This window comes from Apus apus, chromosome 11 (assembly GCF_020740795.1).
Source record: "Apus apus isolate bApuApu2 chromosome 11, bApuApu2.pri.cur, whole genome shotgun sequence".
NCBI lineage: Eukaryota > Metazoa > Chordata > Aves > Apodiformes > Apodidae > Apus > Apus apus.
This window is the reverse complement of record NC_067292.1, coordinates 20,098,283-20,119,110: the sequence shown is the minus strand read 5'-3', so window position 1 is coordinate 20,119,110 and position 20,828 is coordinate 20,098,283. Positions and strand designations below refer to the sequence as shown.

At 47.3% G+C, this 20,828-nt stretch overlaps 1 protein-coding gene across 3 annotated transcripts in view; it reads right to left on the bottom strand.

The window, feature by feature from the left end:
- Positions 1–20,828, bottom strand: part of RANBP10 (RAN binding protein 10) — a 68,318-nt gene that overhangs the window by 35,522 nt on the left and 11,968 nt on the right. For all 3 annotated transcript variants that reach the window (XM_051629367.1, XM_051629369.1, XM_051629370.1), the window contains exon 3: positions 9,714–9,766. In XM_051629367.1, the coding sequence (XP_051485327.1) occupies positions 9,714–9,766 (53 nt within the window). The remainder of the gene's footprint in view (positions 1–9,713; positions 9,767–20,828) is intronic.

The following is a 20,828-nucleotide window of genomic DNA, read 5'->3' as shown; positions in this document are numbered from 1 at the left end:
AGCAACACCAGATGATGCTAATCAAAGAGTGCAGGACTCCTGGCAGGCCTGGCTGTAGGTTTGGATCAGAGGCTGTTCCATGTTGTTTAATAAAGTGTTTGCACTTGCAATTGTAAAAGAGACAAAGCTCAGGCCAAACCCTTGTGGCAGAAGGACTTCAATGTGACAGCTACCCAGAGCAGGAAAAAAAAAAGAAGTGGCAGCATCTCTCATATTAACAGAGAGCAGGAACAAAAGGACAGAGTGACCCAAAGATCAAAAAGACTCCAAGCAAGACAGCTAAAAAAACATGTTAAGAGTTTGGGAGATCCAGCAGGTGGGTGCTACCAAGCACTGCCTGATCCACCAGGTTGTCAGCAGAAAGCAGATTTCTATTTAACTTCCTTTTTATCAACATTGATCTGGAATGGCAATTTTTAGACCAGATCAGCAACTCCTGCTATTTGACACCTACTGCACATTAACTCGGCTTCAAAACAACATCCAACCACAGTCTACACTTCATTATATAAAATGACACCCATTGACTACCCATTGACTCATGAAGAGAGAACACAGAGCCAGAAGGCTCTGGATGGCTGCAACATGGGCAGCTCCTTGTCAACAGGAATGGGCTGTTCCACCTGCCCCACAGATTTGTTAATGAAAGCACTTCACTATTATTTAGCCTGCACCTCACCAAGGGATGCAGTAATCAAGATAAAACCCCTGCTTCCTTGAAGGAAAAAACATCACAGAATAGTCATGGTTGGAGAGGACCCCTGAGATCACCAAGTCCAACAAAACAAAACAAAAACAAGCAAACAAAAAACAACAAACACACAAAAACCCACCACAAACACACAACCTACAATTTCAGCCACTAGAGCTTGCCCTGAAGTTCTCCATCTACACATTTCTTGAATACATCCAAGGATGGTGACTCCATCACCTCCCTGGGCAGCTGTTCCATCCTCATCACTCTTTGGGTAAATAAATTCTTTCTAATACCCAGTCTAAACCTCCCCTGGTGCAGCTTCAGGCCATTTCCTCTGGTCCTGTCCTTATTCACTTGGGAGAAGAGTCCAACTCCCACCTCCCTACAACCTCCTTTCAGGTCATTGTAGAGAGCAATGAGGTCTCCCCTCAGCCTCCTCTTCTTCAAACTAAACAATCCCAGTTCCCTCAGCCTCTCCTCATAGGACTTGTTTTCCAGACCTTTCACCAACTTGGTAGCTCCTCTGGACAAGCTCCAACAACTCAACATCCTTCTTGCAGTGAGGGGCCCAGAACTGCATCCAGTGCTCAAGCTGTGGCCTCACAAGTGCCCAGCACAGGGGCACGATCACCTCTCTACTCCTGCTGGCCACACCATTCCTGATGCAGGCCAGGATGCCCTTGGCCTTCTTGGCCACCTGGGCACAGTGCTGGCTCACGTTCATCTGCTGTGAACCAGCAGCCCCAGGTGCTTTTCTGCTGGGCACTTTCCAGCCACTCCTCCCCCAGCCTGTAGCGCTGCCTGGGGATGTTGTGACCAAAGTGCAGGACCTGGCACTTGGCCTTGTTAACCTTCATAAAACTGCCCTTGGCCCATCAATACAGCCTGTCCAGGTCTCTCTGCAGGAGCCTTCCTACCCTTGAGCAGATTGACATTCCCACCCAATCTGGTGTCTTCTGCAAACTGACCGAGGGTGCATTCAATCCCCTCATCCAGATCATTGACACAGATGTTGAACAAGACTGGCCCCAAACCTGAGCCCTCAGGGACACCCCTGGTGATCAAACCCAACTAGATTTGACCCCGTTTACCACAACTCTCTGGGCCTGGCCATCCAGATGGCAAACCCTCCTGAGATGGCAAACCTTCCTAACTGCCAAGCTTGATGGTTCATCTTCTGCCAGGGACAGAACATGATCCAGCCTTCCCTACAGGGGAGAGGTCAGGACAAGCTCCAAGCTATTTCTAGCCCCGTAAAGAGCATGAGGGGGTTAAAAAGCAGAGCTCCAAAAGAGGTTGGTTCTCTCTACAAAGGCTCAGCAAGCTCTCCAGCACCATCAGGTCACCCCTCTACTATTGTATCTATTCTAGTCCCTGACACACCACATTGGGGGGGATGGGGGGAAGAGCAGGGGTGAAAAACAATGTAGAACAGGGATGAAAAAAACCAGCCAGATGAGGAGTTTTGCCCTTTATCTATTCAGTGGCAGAAGCAAAGAACAAGTTGGATGCAAAAGCTTTCACACATACACAGGCTTCAAATCTCATCACCCTGAATATTTCATATTTTCATTTATAGGCCAACTTTTTGCTGACAGGCAAGAACACCTTTCTAAAATATTAAGACACATTCAGAAAAATCCAGCAAAGTAATGGGCAAAAAGCACAGGACAGAGACACTGAGGCAGGGCAGCTAGATGACTCAACCAAAAGCAGGGTTGGAGCTCACCATGCAGGGAGCACCCAGGTCCTGGTGAAAACAACCCCTGAAATAGTATTTAATGGGGTAAGAAAATGATGAACACAAAACATTTATATAAACACAAGATGTTATGGAGAGACAAGTCTTCCATAGAATCATGAAGGTTGGAAGGGAACTTAAAAGATCACTGAGCTCCAACCCCCCTGCCATCAGCAGGGAACCCACCACTAGACCAGGCTGCACAAAACCTCCTCCAACCTGGCCTTAAAAACCTCCAGGGATGGGGCATCAACAACCTCCCTGGGCAACCCATCCCAGTTCCTCATCACCCTTAGAGTGAAGAATTTCTTCCTAATATCTCACCTAAATCTCCCCTCTCTCAGTTTAAACCCATCACCCCTTGTCCTACCAGTGTCTTCTCTGATGAAAAGCCCCTCCCCAGCTTTCCTGGAGCCCCTTCAGGCACTGGAAGCTGCTCTAAGGTCTCCCTGGAGCCTTCTCTTCTCCAGGCTGAACACCCCAACTCTCCCAGCCTGTCTCCATTGCAGAGCTGCTCCAGACCAAGGATCATCTCTGCAGCCTCCTTGGGACACTCTCCAGGAGCTCCATGTCCTTTTTGTGTTGGGGGCTCCAAAACAGGACCTAGTTAAGTGCTCAGACACCAGTGTGGGTAAGAAGTGGTTCTTACTCAGGGGTACAGCTGCCCTCTGCCTTTCCATGCTCTCATTTCTGTGCCCTGACTCTTTTGGAGATGGTTCTGCACCCTTTCTTCATGCAACATGTTCCCAGAAGTGTATAATACAGGTGCGCTGGAGCCTTTACATGGACCTTTCTGTCACCCAGCAGGTTGGGTTGGTTTTCTATCATGGGAGCACAGTTTCTAATGTGGAGCAGGGACAGTGTTGCACAGGAGGGTTGTGATTTGTCCTGTACCAACACCGCAAGTTGCATCTGCAGCTATAGCACAGATTAGGGACAATTCAGGTAATCCCAGTGCCAGTTTGAAGTGGACTGGCCATTTAGAGACAGCAGTTTGGCTGTCAACAGGAGTTGTCATCAGCACTGCTTGTTTTTCAGATTTAAAAAAATCATTCTTTCTAGTGGCTGTACCTGTTATTTGAGCCTCTCAGGTGAAAGGCAGCATCAACTCAGAGCTGAATTTCAGTGCAACTCAAACTGATGGACAGCAGCTCTTTTTCCTGATGGATAAATATGATCCCCTTCAGAAAACCCTGCTCCTTTGCCTTATTTGAGGTGGGAAGTAATTAAGGAACCTCAGTTTAGAATATAGAAGGCTTTGTTGCAACATGTTTCTTCTGGAATACTGCGTACAGCTCTGGTGTCCTCAGCACAAGAAAGACATGGAGCTGTTGGAGAGGGTCCAGAGAAGGGCCACCAAGATGATTCAAGGGCTGGAGCAGCTCTGCTCTGGAGACAGGCTGGGAGAGTTGGGGTGTTCAGCCTGGAGAAGAGAAGGCTCCAGGGAGACCTTAGAGCACCTTCCAGGGCCTGAAGGGGCTCCAGGAAAGCTGGGGAGGGGCTTGGGACAAGGGCAGGGAGGGAGAGGACAAGGGGGGATGGTTTTAAGATGATGTTTAGATGAGTTATGGGGAAGAAATTCTTGAGTGTGAGGGTGGTGAGACCCTGGCCCAGGCTGCCCAGGGAAGCTGTGGCTGCCCCATCCCTGGCAGTGTTGAAGGGCAGGTTGGATGGGGCTTGGAGCAGCCTGGGCTGGTGGGAGGTGTCCCTGCCCGTGCAGGGGGTTGGATCTGGATGATCTCTGAGGTCCCTTCCAACCCAAAACGTCCCATTATTTGCATTTAGGTAACTGTAGTACCCATAAAGACATCACTTGTTTATCTGTATAAATTAGAGAGGATCGTGATTAATTTTTTTATGTCAGGGTAAGGAAAATGTAATGTTTTAATAAAGAATAAATAGATGTGCATTCCCCCAAAAATACTTAAGGAAACCCCTCCAGGACTTGGTTACCTATGCAATCCTGCAGCTGGCTGGGCTAGTTCTGTCCACAAACTTGCTCAGGCTGCTGGTGCCCTCTCATTTATCCCAGCAAACCAGTTTGTGGGGCTGGGTCTGACCTGGATCATGTAATTGGGTTCTTAATAATGGGCGGGGGGCACTGCTTGATTTTGGGGCTGTTATTAACTGGGATCTGTTCTGTGGCCCAGTTGGTCACACAGGTGGTGCAGGTCAGAACAGGTCTGGAAAACTTGAACCTGTGGGTAACAGTGCTCAGAGATGATTTCTGGTAAAAACAAATACTGCTTTTGCCTAAGATGTGTGTTGCACAGCTTAATTAAAGACCAAGTGTGCCCTCCAATGAAGTTACCACTGATCATGGAGACTTCTTCTGAAGGAGCATCTTGCTGGGATGCAGGAGCAGCTTGGCTGGCTGCAGCTCTCTAGTTTATCTGTCTCTGCCTTTTCTCAAGTTGTTTGAAAATGATGGTTGGATACTTTCTTCTTTTTAATGATTAGGCAAAGATTGAACTTAATTGGATTGATTTTTCTTCTTTTGCACTGAGCTTTGTTTCATTCAGCCACAGTAAAGAGTTGAAAACAATTGCCATGACTGAGCCCTGATGAGCATGTGCTTGGTTGCTGTGACCTGCCTGACACCTGGTAGCCCAAATGATGGAGGCACTGAAGGTCTGTGAAGCTGCTGAACTCAGAAGGGCTACTAGCTATTAATTGTTGTGGCTGTCTCCTCCCTGGCAGTGTTGAAGGGCAGGTTGGATGGGGCTTGGAGCAACCTGGGCTGGTGGGAGGTGTCCCTGCCCATGGCAGGGGGTTGGATCTAGATGATCTTTAAGGTCCCTTCCAACCCAAACCAGTCTGGGATTCTATTCTACCAGCTGTGGGCTGGTAGTGGCAATGCCTGGGCTGTGGAATCATAGAATGGGTTGGGTTGGAAGGGACCTTAAAGATCATGGGGATGGATCCACACAATTTTTATAAGCAAAACAAGAAATGCTGAACTATGTGCACCTGGCAACAGGTGCAGTTTCCCTTTTTTACCCTGCCAAAGCCCTGTCCCCTTGCACTGCTGCACCCTGCTCGTTAGGTGTGCCTCCCCTAATTAGGTTATCTTGCATGTAGCTGGATGCAAGCTGCTTAGGTGGGTCACTTTTTAGAACATGGGCCTTCTGCTGGGAGCTGATACTGGGTGAGCTGGCACAGCATGGAGGAGCCGGGCAGATATCTTGAGTGCACTGCGTGACACCTGCTGAGGAGGGACATCAGAGTGGTGGGATTAGGGTCTCAAGTGAGGTCTGACCTGACACTCCTCAAACATGGTCAGACCTGACACCCTCTATCAGATGTGGACAGAACTGCAGAGTAACAAAACCAGCTCCTGAACCACAGAATTGGGGTGAATAACCTTCTGAGCTTAGATCAATCTTAATCTCATGTTTCATTTATGGCAGTCTACGTGAAAATTAGGATTGTAGAAAGGAAAAGTTTGTGCCTTTGTGCCCTTCAGACCCACTTCAGCCATTGGGTCAGGTTTTTAGGGAGGTATTTTGATTTCATTTTCTTTTTAATCAGACCAGCTTTGGGGCACACAAAGCCTGCAGGTTTGGATGGAGAAGGCAGAAGGAAAGCTGAGCTTTTGTGCTTCACCTTGGGATGTTTGGGCAAGTGCTTGGCCACCTCATTCGTGCTGATCAAAACCATCAATCAGTGTTTCATGGCAAGGGGTGATGGAGTAAAACTGGAAGAGGAAGATTTAGGTTGGACATGAGGAGGAAATTCTTCACTGTGAGGGTGGTGAGAGCCTGGCCCAGGCTGCCCAGGGAAGCTGTGGCTGCCCCATCCCTGGCAGTGTTGAAGGGCAGGTTGGATGGGGCTTGGAGCAGCCTGGGCTGGTGGGAGGTGTCCCTGCCCATGGCAGGGGGCTTGGATCTAGGTGATCATCTCCGTGGCCTCCTCTGGACTCTCTCCAGGAGCTCCATGTCCTTCTCATGTTGAGGGCTCCAGAACTGGACCCAGTTCTTCAGGTGGGGTCTCACCAGAGCAGAGGGGACCATCCCCTCCCTGGCCCTGCTGGCTGTGCTGCTTTTGATGCAGCCCAGACCCCAGCTCTGCTGGTGGAGCTGCTGCACACAAATGGAACTCTAGAAAACATTCTTGAATTTGAAAGCTTGTTCTTTCCCCAGGCAGCCTGAAGCAGGCAGATAGGGAATAAAAGCCAAGCAGTGTGGGTTTGTTTGAAAAGTAAGGTGAAACAATAATCAGAGTTTCCTGCCTAACAATGGTGAGAGAGCTGGCACCTCCCTTCAACAGGGCAGTGTGGCACAGCAGGGCAAGTCAGTCATTAACCAGAGGGTGTTCAAAGGCTCCAAAAGTGATTGGTCAGATGGTATCTAGGCTGTTTAGACCCTGGAGCAGGTTATGCCTAGAGCTATGGTTTCACAACATTTTGGGCTGAATAAAGACCTTGCTGCTACTGCAGGGAGCCCTCCCTCCTCCCCTCCTGCCTGGCTCTGTGCTCCTGCTGGGTTGCCCTCCAAGAACAAGTGAAACATCATCTCTCAACAGCATGAAGGCCTTGGGCCAATGCAGAACACCACAGGCAGAGGAGAATCCTCTCCAGCATGCACATCGCATCCATATGGTCTTAAAATAGAGCAGGGGAGATTTAGATTCAACATTAGGAAGAAGTTCTTTCACCACCCCATGAGGATGATGAAACCTAGGCTGCCCAGAGAGGAGGTGGAGGCCCCATCCCTGGAGACATTCAAGGTCAGGCATCCTGGGGCTTTAAGCAACCTGATCTAGTTAAACCCCTAGTCATTGCAAAGGGGTTGGACCAGGTGACCTTTAAAGGTCTCTTCCAACCCAAAGCGTTCTATGATTTGATATGAAAGATGGGAACAGCAATCTCCTCTGTTTCATGAAGGTCAGGTGAAACCTGTAGTGAATCACCAATGCATTTTCAGCTGGGATCAGAAAAACTTAGTGGATTCAGGGCTAAATAATAATTTAAGCAAGACAAGAGAATTGCTCTATGAGCTCTGAAGGAACCAGCTGCCACCACCCCAACACAGCAGAAAAGCAGGCAGGTTCATGCCTGGTGTGGCAGAGGAGGTGACAAGTGCCAGAGCCAGGGGCTTGCACAGAGGAAGAAGAGGGACTGGGGGGGGGGGAGGAAGGGTCAGGTTTCTCCCCTTTGATGACAGTGACTTAGGTCAGTTCAGCTGTAACATGTAATTTCACCCCCAGATACCAAAATGCAGAGCACAGGTGAAAAAAGTTGTACTTGGGGAAAGAGGCAGGCAGACATTTCCAGAAAAGCCATAAGCTTAAAGCAGAACATTTATCAGGAAGGGTTCTCAATGCTTTCTAAAAAACAGAAAGACAATAATTTAAATAATAATAATTGAGATGTCAGGGTGACAAAAGTTGACACTTCAATAAAATCCCACAATCATTTCAGACCGGAATGTCAAAGCAGAACCCACAGAAACCTTGAGGGGGACAGGGCCAGGGCACCCTTCTTTTAAAAGCAGCCTCTGTTCCCAGCACAGAGGGAGTTGGTTTAAGGAACCAACCTCACTTCCAGCCTCTAGGGAAAGCTCAGCATTCCCCCTCCAGCACCCAGCTGGGCTGAAGCCAAAATAAATTTGGCATCAAGCACAAATGCCCTGACTTGGAACTGGATCTGGCCAAAGGGTTTGTTCTTAGAGCAGGGGGGTGGGTGTGGGAGGGTGTTGGGGGGGGGAAGGAGCCTGAGACAGAATCCAGCAGCAAGACCGTTCTTTGAATGAGGGCTGACAGGGTGCCAAGGATGCCCCTGAAAGTGGGATCAAAAAAGGGACCAACACTGGCTCCCACACCAGGCTCTGGGCTCCCACGCCATTCGTAGTGGTCACAACTGCCCTGCCAGCACAGCAAGTGAAAACTGATCTGCTCAAGCAGAAGTGACTTAGAAAGGGTCTAAGGAGACAAACCTGGCAGGGTTTCAGGTCACAAAAAGTTAAAATTACACTTTGACGTGAAGCCAAGTCAAGACTCCAAAGTCTGTCACTCCTTTGTGAGCTCTGACTTGCTCTGTGCTGTGAAGGACCTGATAACAGTTAAGCCTGATCTATGTTCCTCACTTCAGTTACTTGAGCAATAGACTATATAAATAAATGAGACTCATTCCCCAAAAGCCAGGAAGATAATGATGGAGCTGTAACACAGAGCCATGCAGTCCATTTTACACAGATGATGGGAGGTCAACCTAACCATGCCTGCAGAATCCACTCTTGGCACCATAACCTGCACGTGATCAAAAAAACAAGAGGTTCATGGGATCCAATTTGAGCAATTCATTGCTAAACAGGAGCTGTGTGATGTCTCAAATTCTCTTCATGTTTTATATCACCCAGATAAAAGAATTCCACATTCATCACATCCACTCCAGAAGCACCAGTACAAAGGCACTTGGATTCAAACTGGCCACAAAATACTGGTCATGTAGCTCTTGGGTTTTAAAGCCATTTATCAGAAGTGGTTTGGCTAATTTTTAGTTTCTAAAGAAATTCTGTTGGCTGTTCAATTCCAGGACAGCACTTCTATGGCATTCAGTACATGTCATCTCAGGTTAGTGTTCAACTGTGTTTTATACACGTGTGTGTATCCATGTTACAATCCCAGCCCAACCCTAGGTTAAACATAATCCAACTAGCAGTCTACGAGACAACCCCACCCATCTTTCCAAACAACTCCTCCTCTAAGCAGCCAAGCACTTCAAAACCCTGGGAAGAGATGATGGGACTGAACTCATGCTTCACCTTCTACAAGCAGCCAACCCACTCAGGCTGGGAGGGAGTGCAGAGAGAGGAGGAGCCTGAAAACTGAGACGTCTCTACCTGTTGACACCACATCATCTTGATCTAGACATTCTCTTCCTTTTTGTAACCAAGTATCACTTGAGAAAACTGGCAGTGTCCTGCCTTGCTCCTTCCTTGGTCTAGTTCTGAGCGGATAAAGGCCTGGGACCTTAATTCTCCCTCCAATGCGCATATGCTCTGGTTGTCCTAACAATTAGCAGCAAATAAAGTTTGCAGTAAGATCTCACCCATTACTTGTTAGTTTAATCTTAATTTCTAGTATTTACTAAAATCTTCATGGCTACATGGACACCACAGTAACTCAGTTTAGGATAACACTCAATAGTCTGAAAGGCCCAGAGTGCCTTCTAGTCATGATATTTGATTAACAGAAACACATGCACTAATTCACAGATACAAATTAGCTCTTTATTTCAAATGAAACCCAAACCAAATCTGGACATTGACTTACCAGGAAGCCTGTTCATGTTGACTCCTTGAGCTGAAAGTCCTATTCCCATGTACCTTCAAAGAAACCAAAGAAATACCAGTCAAGCACAGAATGGCCAAGCCACACGTTTCCCCCAGCAGAAACACAGGAAAAAAACAAGCACACAAAAATCTCCCCAACCAATCAACAAATCATTTAAGGTAAGAATGTTGATATTACTAAAGGTTTTCCATCCCTTTTTTAGTATTTTCTTGAAGATAAAATGTCCATCTGCTTTAGTGACAGCTTCCTGATACACAACTACAGCTCTTCAGCTCCTCATTGGTAGAGAAAGGACTGGAAAGTAATCAGCAATTAAGCCTGGTGGGTTTTTTCTTCATATTATCAGGAAAAACAACAAATAAAACAAAGAAACAAACAAAAAACTATATAGGTGATTAACAAGAGATTAAAAACCAGATCTAGATATGAAAGCAAATGTCCATCTAGCCCAGATTGTCTCCAGAAATGGCACCAGCGGTGGATGCACAGGACAGAGCAAACAGCTGGACTTTCCAAGAACATCCTTTCCTTGCCCAACATTTTACAGAATTTCCTAAACAAAAGGTGTCTTGCTGTATTTGGCAGCCCAAGAGATTGTCCTCCAGGAACCTGACACTTTCTGAACCTTTGTAAGCTCTGTGGAAAGACAACTGCAGCCCCATCACTCTGTTCCTGTCCCAGCTGGTCTTGCTGGGTAGCCCCATTTTGGGAACTGGAAGAGAGGGAGAGCATTTCCCTGTGAAATTTCTCAAGGATTTTAAAGCCCTCATTCATACCCCACTCCCCAGTGGTGTCAAGGTTGACAACTCACAATCTACTCCTTTGTTTCTCGTATGGAAGTTTCTCTATGCCTCTTAATACTGGATGGGGCTTGGAGCAACCTGGGCTGGTGGGAGGTGTCCCTGCCCGTGCAGGGGTTGAGACTGGATGATCTTGAAGGTCCCCTCCAACTCAAACCATCCCATAATTCTATAACACTCTTGCTACACTTCAGCTGTCTGTCTTTGAGGAGCATTGTGCCCCACACAAACACGTGGTGACCATTACAGACAACAGTACAAAGATGTTCCCCATTTTGTTTCCTAGTCCTCCCCCTCCTGGTCTCTTATTATCCTGTTTATTTTTTGGCTACACAGGAGATCTGAGCTGATTTTTCCATGGAACGAGGACACAAAGAACTTGTCCCTGCACAGTAAGAGGCAGCTCAGAGAAATTTTTTTTTGTGTCAAGTTTGGATTCTTTATTCTCCCCCCATGAGAATCATTTCACATCTATCCAGCCTGAGCTGCAGCCTCCATGTTCTGGTCCAGTCACCCAGCACTGTCAGTTCTTCATAGTCAAGACTCTTGATTTTACAACTCTAATTAGCTTCATATCAACGATAAAAAATATGATCCTACTATGAATTTCACTTCCAGGTCATTTATTTCTGCAGTGAATGTGAAAGCCTTAGCACACATCCCTGCAGAAACCCCCAGTGAACACACTCAGCCACAGAGAGGAGCTGGGCCACAATCCACACCCACGGACCAGTCACTGCTCTGCTCCATTTCCTACCTGCTAGGGAACCTTCTAACCCACCATTCCACCACACAAGCTCCTTCACTTTATCCCATGTTCCCTTTAACTTCCTCAAGAATTTTTGGATCTGGCTTTTGCAAACCCAGGCAGCCTGATCCTTATTGTTACTGGGGTTGTTTAGTCTAGAGAAGAGGAGGCTGAGGAGAGACCTCATTGTTCTCTCCAGCTGCCTGAGGGGAGGTTGGAGTGAGGTGGGGGTTGGTCTCTTCTCCCACGTTAACTGATGATAGGATGAGAGGAAATTGCCTCAAGTTGTGCCAGGGAAGGTTCAGAATGGATATTGGAACAATTTCTTTCCTGAAAGAGTGGTCAGCCCTGGCCCAGGCTGCCCAGGGCAGTGGTGGAGACCCCATCCCTGGAGGCCTTCAGAAAACATGTGGACGTGGCATTTCAGGACATGATTCAGTGGGCTTGGTGGTGCTGGATAGACTGTTGGACTTGATGATCTTAGAGGTCTTTTCCAACCTTAATGATTCAAGGATTCTATGATTCTACATCCGTGTTCAACCGGACTGTAAGGCATGGCCTTCACAAAGGCTCTTCTTCCTCACTGCAAGATTTATGCACCTACCCATTTTATCCTGTTTCTGCCCACCTGCATGGTGTGGAATTCTTGTAATACCCCCTGGAACCACAGAAACAGCTGTCCTGCTCAGCTGGGTTTTAACAAGCTTCCATATTTTTAGGTTACTGAGCTTTGAAATGAACAGTTCCTGCAGAAACCCAAAGGGGCTGCAGCCAGAGTCCTGCTGTTCCCTCCCAGCACCAGCCTTCTTCCCGTGGCTTCCCCAACAGGAAACACTTATCACATCTAAAAATATTATTTCAGAATTGGACCCCAAAGTTACACTTCTTCAAGCTACATGGGCCCAGTCTCCTGCAGCAACTGTTTCTTCTCCTTGACTTCTTTGTGTCTCAATCATCACCACCCCAATGAAGCAGGATGGGAACAACTGGTTGTTTTCATGTTAACACAGGAATTGTCATCCTTAGAGATCTATGATATATGTCAACCTGGTTTGGTGGGAGGTGTCCCTTCCAACCCAAACCAGTCTGGGATTCTGTACCACAGGACAACAAGCTCCTCCAGCACAAATATGGGATCATTTCATCTGCTCAAAAAGAACTGTCACCCTAAATCAGCTGGCACCTGGGCTCTCCTTCCAAGGAGGTCTTAGAGGCTGCCAAGGTACAGCCTAACAAAAGACATCAACAAAACAAAAGCAAGAGACAGTGTGTCCTGAAGGAGAAAGCTCAATGGTAACGACCAGCATTGCTTCAAAAGCTACATGAACTGGGCAGACAAGGCAAGAATTCCAGGCATTCAACCCAAAACCTAAGCTTGCAGAGGGTTCTAAGGATCCTTCTCTCCAGGCCGTCTACTCATCACTAAGAAATAAACAGCAAAAATAAAAATAGTTTCACCTGAGCAGGGATGCCACAACTGCCAGCACCCTTGTTCCACTGAGGACAGGAAGAGGGGGTTTCTCCCTGGCCTAGGAGCTCCTCTGAAGCACACCTGAGGAGGACAGCACCGTGGTTCCCAGCCAGGACAATGGTGGCAGAGCACTGTTCTGGGCTTGTGTATCAGTGAAAGGGTTCAGCTTTCTCAGACCAGAGATCAACTGCTGGGCCCCACTTCCCTATTATAGAAAACATGGTCTGCAGAACACCCCGACCCGAGGAGCCCCCAGCACCAACCACTGCCATGAAAAGGCCATAGGTACATTTTGGAGCCCCATGGGCAAATAACCAAAACCTCTGTGTCCCAGCAGAGGGAAAGTCCTTCACCAGAAGACCCTAAAAAAAATATCTTGGTTCCAAAAAGTCACCTCATGGACTAGTAACTAGTTGAAGTGATAAGAGAGCTAGGATAAGAAAAATACTTCCAGGAACACCAAGATGAGGTAAATAAGTCATATTACAGGCTCTGAACAGGTATCTGTGACCTGAAAAGGAGGCTCAGGAAAGCAGGTGCACAGACCAGCACGATGCAGCAGCACAACAGAGAGAACCACTCCCACCAACCCCACCCTGGGCAGCATCCATCTGAACTCAGCCAGCAGGCCAGGGATCTGCTCCCCTCTGTGCAGAGCCTGCAAGGACTGCATTCAGCTTGGGGCTCAGCACCACAAGGAAGAGGAACATGCTGGAGGGAGGGCAGCAGAGGCCACCAAGACCATGAAGGGGCTCAAGCCACAGGATGGACAAGGAGAGGCTGAGGGAAATGGGTTTGTGAGGTCTTAAGAACAGAAGAAGAAGGGAGGATCAAAGCTGTAACAAAGAAAACTCCACAGACGTTACTAAAATTTTTAACCATGAATGTGATCGAACACTGGAAGAAGGGCCCAGAAAGTCACTGTTTCTCCAGTTAGAGGTAAGACAAAAACTTGACTGCACATTGTCCTGAGCAACATGATGTACCTTTGAGGTTGGCCCTGCTTTGACTGAGGAGCTGAACTGGATGACCTACAGAGACCCTTTCCCACCTGAATTACTCAACAATGTCTTGACTCAGGACAGTTCTGCTGATGGCAGCAAACCCTCGGCTAGCAGTGCATGGAGCAGGGGATGGACCAAGTTGAGAAAAGATAGAACTTCCTGAGGCACACACACCCACCAAGTCCTGCTCTGACCATACCCGCTGAGCCCAGCTTTCCTCCTAGTCACCACAGAGAACAAATCATCCAGGAAAGACTGGTTCTTGATCTACAGAACAACCCTGAACACCTGAACAGAACGTGCTGTGGGGATTGCTGCCTGGCACCTCACCATGAGTCCTTCAGCTGAACCCAGTGTCCACTGGAAGAAAAGCAACAAGGAAGGTTCTGCTCTGGTGTAGAGATCTCAAGGATACAAGAGACTTCAAGAAAAAGCACTGTGAGATCTCATTCCTTCGGATCCCTTAAAACAAACAAACAAACAAACAAACAACCTCTCTTCTCTGTAATCAACACTTTTTAAACGTCACACCCCAGTTAATGGCTCAGCTATTTCATTCTTCAAAACTCTTGCATGAAGGACCAGACAAGCCCTAATGATTTGTTCCTGTGTTTTATGGATAAATAACACTCCTGCTTTATTAACTCTTCAGCAGGACCCAGATAATCACCTGAAAACAAAGATCTCCATGTGTCTGACAAATTACACTGTTGTTGTATTCACTCTTGGACTTGAGCCAGATACTCCTTTAACAGCAATCACTGCCAGTTGGGAGCCTCTAAGCACTCCTACCTTTTCAAAGCCCTTCCTAAAAAGTAATTCTGAACCAGAATCATGGCATTCCAGACTGGTTTGGGTTGGAAGGGACATCAAAACCATCTAGTCCCATCCCTCTGCATGGGCAGGGACACCTCCCCCTACACCAGGTTGCTCAAAGCCCTGTCCAACCTGGCCTTAGAGGCTTCCAGGGATGGGGCTCTCTTGGTTTTATAAACTCTGATTCTCATCCCTGAAGTTTTGGGAGGGAAAAAACACTCCTTTAAACATTTCAGACCTTGAACCAGATGTCCCTCGAGTCATTTTGGTCATCCTCATTGTTGTTTTTTTTAAACTTAAAGTTTGTTCTTTCCATTTTTCTCATCTAATCAAATGTCAGCTTGTGGAGGGCGTGTCCCTGCCCTCTCACCTCATGCCTGAATTACATCAACTGTGAAGTCACTTTGAGTCTCTCCAGTACTTCACACACATTTACACTGATCCTCCAATACAAAGTGTTCCTCCTTAAACAGTCTCCATAGCATCTGAAAGCATTTCACCCTTAGGATTGCAGCTTGTTTTATTAACTCTTCTTAAAGCAGCTTCTTCCATTTAGAAAGGTTTGGTTTGGGGCTTTTTTTTTTAATGAAGCCTGAAGTGGCAGCTCTTGTTAGTGCTGCTCAAAGGATGTTAAACGTGAGCCCTTATGGTCAGTGCTGCAGAGCAGCTCAGGAGCACACGTCTTGGTGAACATTCTCTGCACTGCTCAGAGCAGGAGTCACAAGTTACATCACCGAATATCCCTGGCTGGAAGAGACCTCCAAGATCAGCCAGTCCAACCTTAAACCTCACACAGCAAGCTCACCATTAAAACATGTCCCTAAGCACCAGGTCCGCGCGCCCTTTAAATGCCTCCAGAGATGGTGACTCCCTCACTGCCCTGGGCAAACTATTCCAATGCTTGGCAACCCTTTCAGTGAAGAAATGCTTCCTGATATCTAACCTAAACCTCCCCTGGTGCAGCTTGCATCCATTCCATCTGATCCTACCACACATCCTTTCTCAGGAGCTCCTCAACTGGCCTCTCCAAAGCAGTCATTTATGGCAGCTAAAAACTTCAGTCTCACCCAGTTCTGTGACATACACACATTTATAACCTGAATTTTCAGGCTATGTTTGTGGCCCTCCAGGCCCAAGATTTGTCCCTATCTATTTCTTTGCTCCATGGTGGGTTTTCCTGGTTTGATTTCTTTTTGACTACATGTGTGAGTAGCTGGGATCACAGCTAGAACCACATTCCAGGTCTCTGTTGCTTCAGAGAGCAGTGACAAGTGCCACCTCTGCCAATTGCTCAAGACACAGGGGAGCTCTGAGTCAAGGTCCCAGATTGCCTGACACACAATGAAGGCACCATCCAAGCCTGAAGCATTAACACCACAGTGCTTAGTCCTGCCTCTGGTGGGCCAGAAGAAACTAAGCAAAAATCTGAGGAGAAGCAGACCACACAATGACTGTGGCAGAAGCATTCTCACCACCTTCACCTGCTTCCATCAGCAAGGTCAAGACCTCCTGGATTTGCTGGAAGTCACAGGACTGTTGAGATTGGAAGGGACCTCTGGAGATCATCTTGTCCATCCTCCCTGCTCAAGCAGAGCCACCAAGAACCAGTTCCCAGGACCATGTCCACAAGGCTTTTGAATATAGCCAAGGATGGAGATACAACCTCTGGGAAACTTGTGCTAGTGCTCAGTCACTCTCACAGTGCCTGATGTTAGAGGGAACCTCCTGAGTCTCAGTTTGTGCTCACAGCTTCTTGTCCTACCACTGGATACCACTCTGAAGAGGCTGACCTTGTCTTATTTGTACCCTCCTCTAAGATCCCTGAGCTCCTTTTCTCCAGGATAAACAGTCCCATGAGCAGGACGTGCCTCTTGGCATGAGGGATGTTTCTCATGGCCTGATCTAGTTGGCTGAGCCAAAGGTGAAACATGATAAAACTGTGACCACCTTGAGCTCAGCTTCATCACGTGGTGGGTTCAGCTTCCTCAGTCCCACAGCACAGGGATACTGGCCAATTCCATCCCCCCTCGCTGCCGGCGGGTGCTGGCCTGTTCCTCTGGCTCTGCTGCTGCTGACGACAATGACTTTAGCACCCCCGGAATGTAAGGGAGAGCTGACACACCTCCTCACACAGCCCTGGGGTGCAGCCTCAGCAGGATCATGGCAGCATCTCAATGGCTTCATTTGTCACAGAATCACAGGGTGGTGGGGGTTGGAAGGAACCTCTGGAGATCATCTAGTCCAACCCCCTGCCACAGCAGGGTCACCCAGAGCAGGTTGCACAGGAACATGTCCAGGTGGGTTTGGAATGACTCCAGGGATGGAGCCTCCACCACCTCTCTGGGCAGCCTGTCCCAGGGCTCTGCCACCCTCACAGTCAAGAAGTTCTTCCTCGTGTTTAGATGGAACTTCCACTGCTCAAGTTTGTGCCCGTTACCTCTTGTTCTGTCACTTGGCACCACTGAGAAAAGCCTGGCCCCATCCTGCTGACACCCACCCCTGGAGTATTGATGAGCACTGGTAAGATCCCCCCTCAGTCTGCTCTTCTCCAGGCTGAACAGATCCAAGTCCCTCAGCCTTTCCACATCAGAGATGTTCCCACCCCTTGCTGGGTCATGGCACTGCACGGCCACCACTGCATGGCAATCCTGAGCCAACTGCTGGAAATGACACCAAATAACGTAATTACTGAACTCAGATGAAATAGGTCATCTGGACTTCAGCTTATCCTGCTTAACTTCATTATTTCCTATGCAGATTTGTCTGCATGGGGCAGCAAACCCCCCCCCCCCCCCCCCAACCTGGGACAAAACAACAGATCTCAGCATCCTTCCGTTTTCAGACAACACAGCTTTAAATTAGGCCTAGAAGCCTGTGGTTTTAGAAAAACCAACTACTACAAACCCAGAAATTCTAAATTTAAGATTACACTTTCATCTAGATACACAACACCATGGAAAGGTGTGTCTGGAATAATGATGATGATGAGGATAATAATAATGATGAGGATAATGATGATGGTGATAATAATAATAATAATAATAATAATAATAATAATAATAATAATAATAATAATAATAATAATAATAATAATTTGTAATTATTACTAATAATGATAACACAAACCTTCCTGGTTCCCAAAATTTTGCTCTTCAACTTCTGCTCCCATTTTAAGCTTAATACAAACTTTAAAAATAAGGCCATAATGGCTGTAGAACTGTGGACAGAATTTGGACTGCAGAACTGTGGACAAACTGAAATAAAATAAGCCTCTCTCACCAGGCTGAGTTTCAACTCCACAGCCTGCAGCTTATCTCCAGAACTTCAGATTGTCCCATACTTGATGGCTGGTTTTTGTTCTACAAGGCACCAGCTACTTTGCTTCTCCCATCTACTAGATCAGAAGGGATGGGTGAAAGGACCTGTGAGACCTGCAAAACTTCAGATTAAAAATCACTCTATTCTCTTGAAAACTGGGGGGGAGGAGGGGAAATTCCTCTTCAGTTCCTCCATCCCTCAAAGCACCAGCTGCTTGGTGAGCTTCTAGGAGCAGAACAGTTTCTCACTTCCTTGGTTTCAAATGCTCCAGACCAGTTTTGTGTACATGACAAATTCAAAACTAGTTAAGCAGTATTTGTGGGCATCATCAGGCACAACCTCCTGCTTGTTTTTTTAAATGAATAAATTATAATACTGAGTATAATTGGACATAAACATCTGTAGGGTCTGCCTGCACCATCCCTGGTTTTGAAGGTTTCAGGAGTGGACAGACTCCTTATGGGGCAGCCGTCAACAGGGGGCCCTTTCTGAGGGATTCAAAAAGCCTCCAAGAAGAGGAGAAACATCAGAAACATCAGCACCCACTTTAAAACAAGGGTTTAAAACCTTATTTTAAAACAGGGTTTTGGGTAACGATCCATTTAAATCCATCATATACAAGACATGTACGTGAACTCAAGCCAGGCAAAAGTGAACTCCTAAAACCACCTTCTCAGCAGTGACCACTGAACACTTGGAACTGCCCCACACAGCCCATCAGAAGCTTCAGAACCACTGCCTCAGGAGATCAGCTCCAAACAGAGCAGACAGACAAAAATAAACGCAGACACATGCCAGGGCAGAACAGCCTTGTTTCCACCTACCAGCAGCCTCAGCAGTTACCATAGCACCAAGTTTTTCCAGGCTTCTTCTGCACCTCAGCCCTGCCCAGTCAATACCAGTTGCTTTTTAAAATATGAGTAGACTGAACCAGCCCCACTTAGCACCCCTCCCAGCATCATCTCTGCCTCTTTTACCCACACACCAGCTCTCCTTGGACCCTGCAGATGAACAAAGGACTTTGGTACCAGCCAAAAGCCAGTGGCTCCACCATAACTGTGGTAAGATCAAGTTGAAACAGACAAAGCTTTCTGGTTCCTTCCCCCAGTTCCCACGTCCTTCAGCAGTAAACATCAGCACGGCTGCTACTCCAGCACAGCAGCATTTAAATAGGGCAGTATTTGCTTCTGGCTCCTGAGAGAACTTGCCTGGTGGATTGTGCAGTGCAGATATTTTCAGTGTTGCAATTTAAATTTGTATCTTAAAAAAAAAAAAATATCTGAGGGCTGGAGCAGCTCTGCTCTGGAGCCAGGCTGGGAGAGTTGGGGTGTTCAGCCTGGAGAAGAGAAGGCTCCAGGGAGACCTTAGAGCACCTGCCAGTGCCTGAAGGGGCTCCAGGAAAGCTGGGGAGGGACTTGGGATAAGGGCAGGGAGGGAGAGGACAAGGGGCAATGGATGAAAACTGGAAGAGGGAGATTGAGGTGAGACATGAGGAGGAAATTCTTTGCTGTGAGGGTGGGGAGAGCCTGGCCCAGGTTGCCCAGGGAAGCTGTGGCTGCCCCATCCCTGGCAGTGTTGAAGGGCAGGTTGGATGGGGCTTGGAGCAACCTGGGCTGGTGGGAGGTGCCCCTGCCCATGCAGGGGAATAGGACTGGATGGTCTTTGAGGTCTCTTCCAACCCAAACCATCCTATGACTCCATGATTTTTTGCTTCTGCCAACAAAAGGCTTTCCCTGGAAAAGAGATGGAAAGAGTCCAAAGGATGACTGTACTTCTAAATTAAAACTTAACTTGTTAAAGATACAAAAGATCTCAGATGCACTGACTCAGCCAGGGAGCATGATGTATTGTCACTGGGCAGAAACTACCCAAACAGCTAAAAGAAAAGTTATTCCACAGGAATGACAGTATTTAAGTAAGCTAAATTCAAAGAAATGGATCTCAAGGCTGTTTTAAGTGTCCCATGGTCATGCAAGCAGAGGAGACACCAATGCCTGCACTTGGTTTGTCCCCAGAGGGGGAATCCACCCTTGTGACAAGCAATTTCTCGAGTCAAAAGATGTTTCTTCAGCACAAACATGATACTCAGAGAGCCTGCCAGAAAGTCAACATCAGAAAAGTTTATTTGGCTAATCTAAAGCTACTCTGTGAGAGCAACCCACAAAAATCCTCATGAACCCAGCAGAAAAACTTAAGAACAGCACTGCCCTTTGACAGCCTGAAATTCCAGCACTTGCATCTATTTGGCTTTTCCAGTGCAGGAATGGAGAACTCATTGGGAGAACACAGCAGAACAACTCAAAACTCAACCCTGCTTTATATTCTTCAGTTTTAAGTATCCCAGGAGCAAAGAACATCTCCCTTTGAACACCTGGAAAGCACCCAGCTCTTAGGAGGCATTGCTATATGTAAAGTAAATAAAGGTGGGACAGAGAGAAGCAGAAAGCAATTAGTCCATGGTCTGAGCTGGATCAGGGCACCACACTTCAAACAAAGAAGGAGGCATTTCTTTAGCCAAAAAGCTACAAGATATTATCCAAGAAGCTTAAAAAGAGCACTTATCTCAGATGCTAGTTCTGGCAATCAGCAGAGCAGATTTATTCAGGCTCTGCCATGAAGGAAAGATATTTTGGTTCCCCTTAATTTATTTCTTAACACGTTGAAAGGTACCAAGCCAGAATGGTGGAACAATCCATGCTGCTCCTCTGCCAAGTGCCTGTGAAGTTTAGCTAGAAGGCAGACAAAATTCACCCCATCTGAAAGCTCAGGAAACAAAGGTGAAAGAATCCACAGGGTAGCAGTGGTTCACAAGTCCAGAACCTACTTGTGGGGACCACCCTGAGGCAGGAGCCTCTCCCCCTGCTTTGCTGCGTGTGCCGAGGGGCACCGAGGCCCAAACCTGAGTTCAAACCTGGGACATTAACTAAGTTGCTTTGC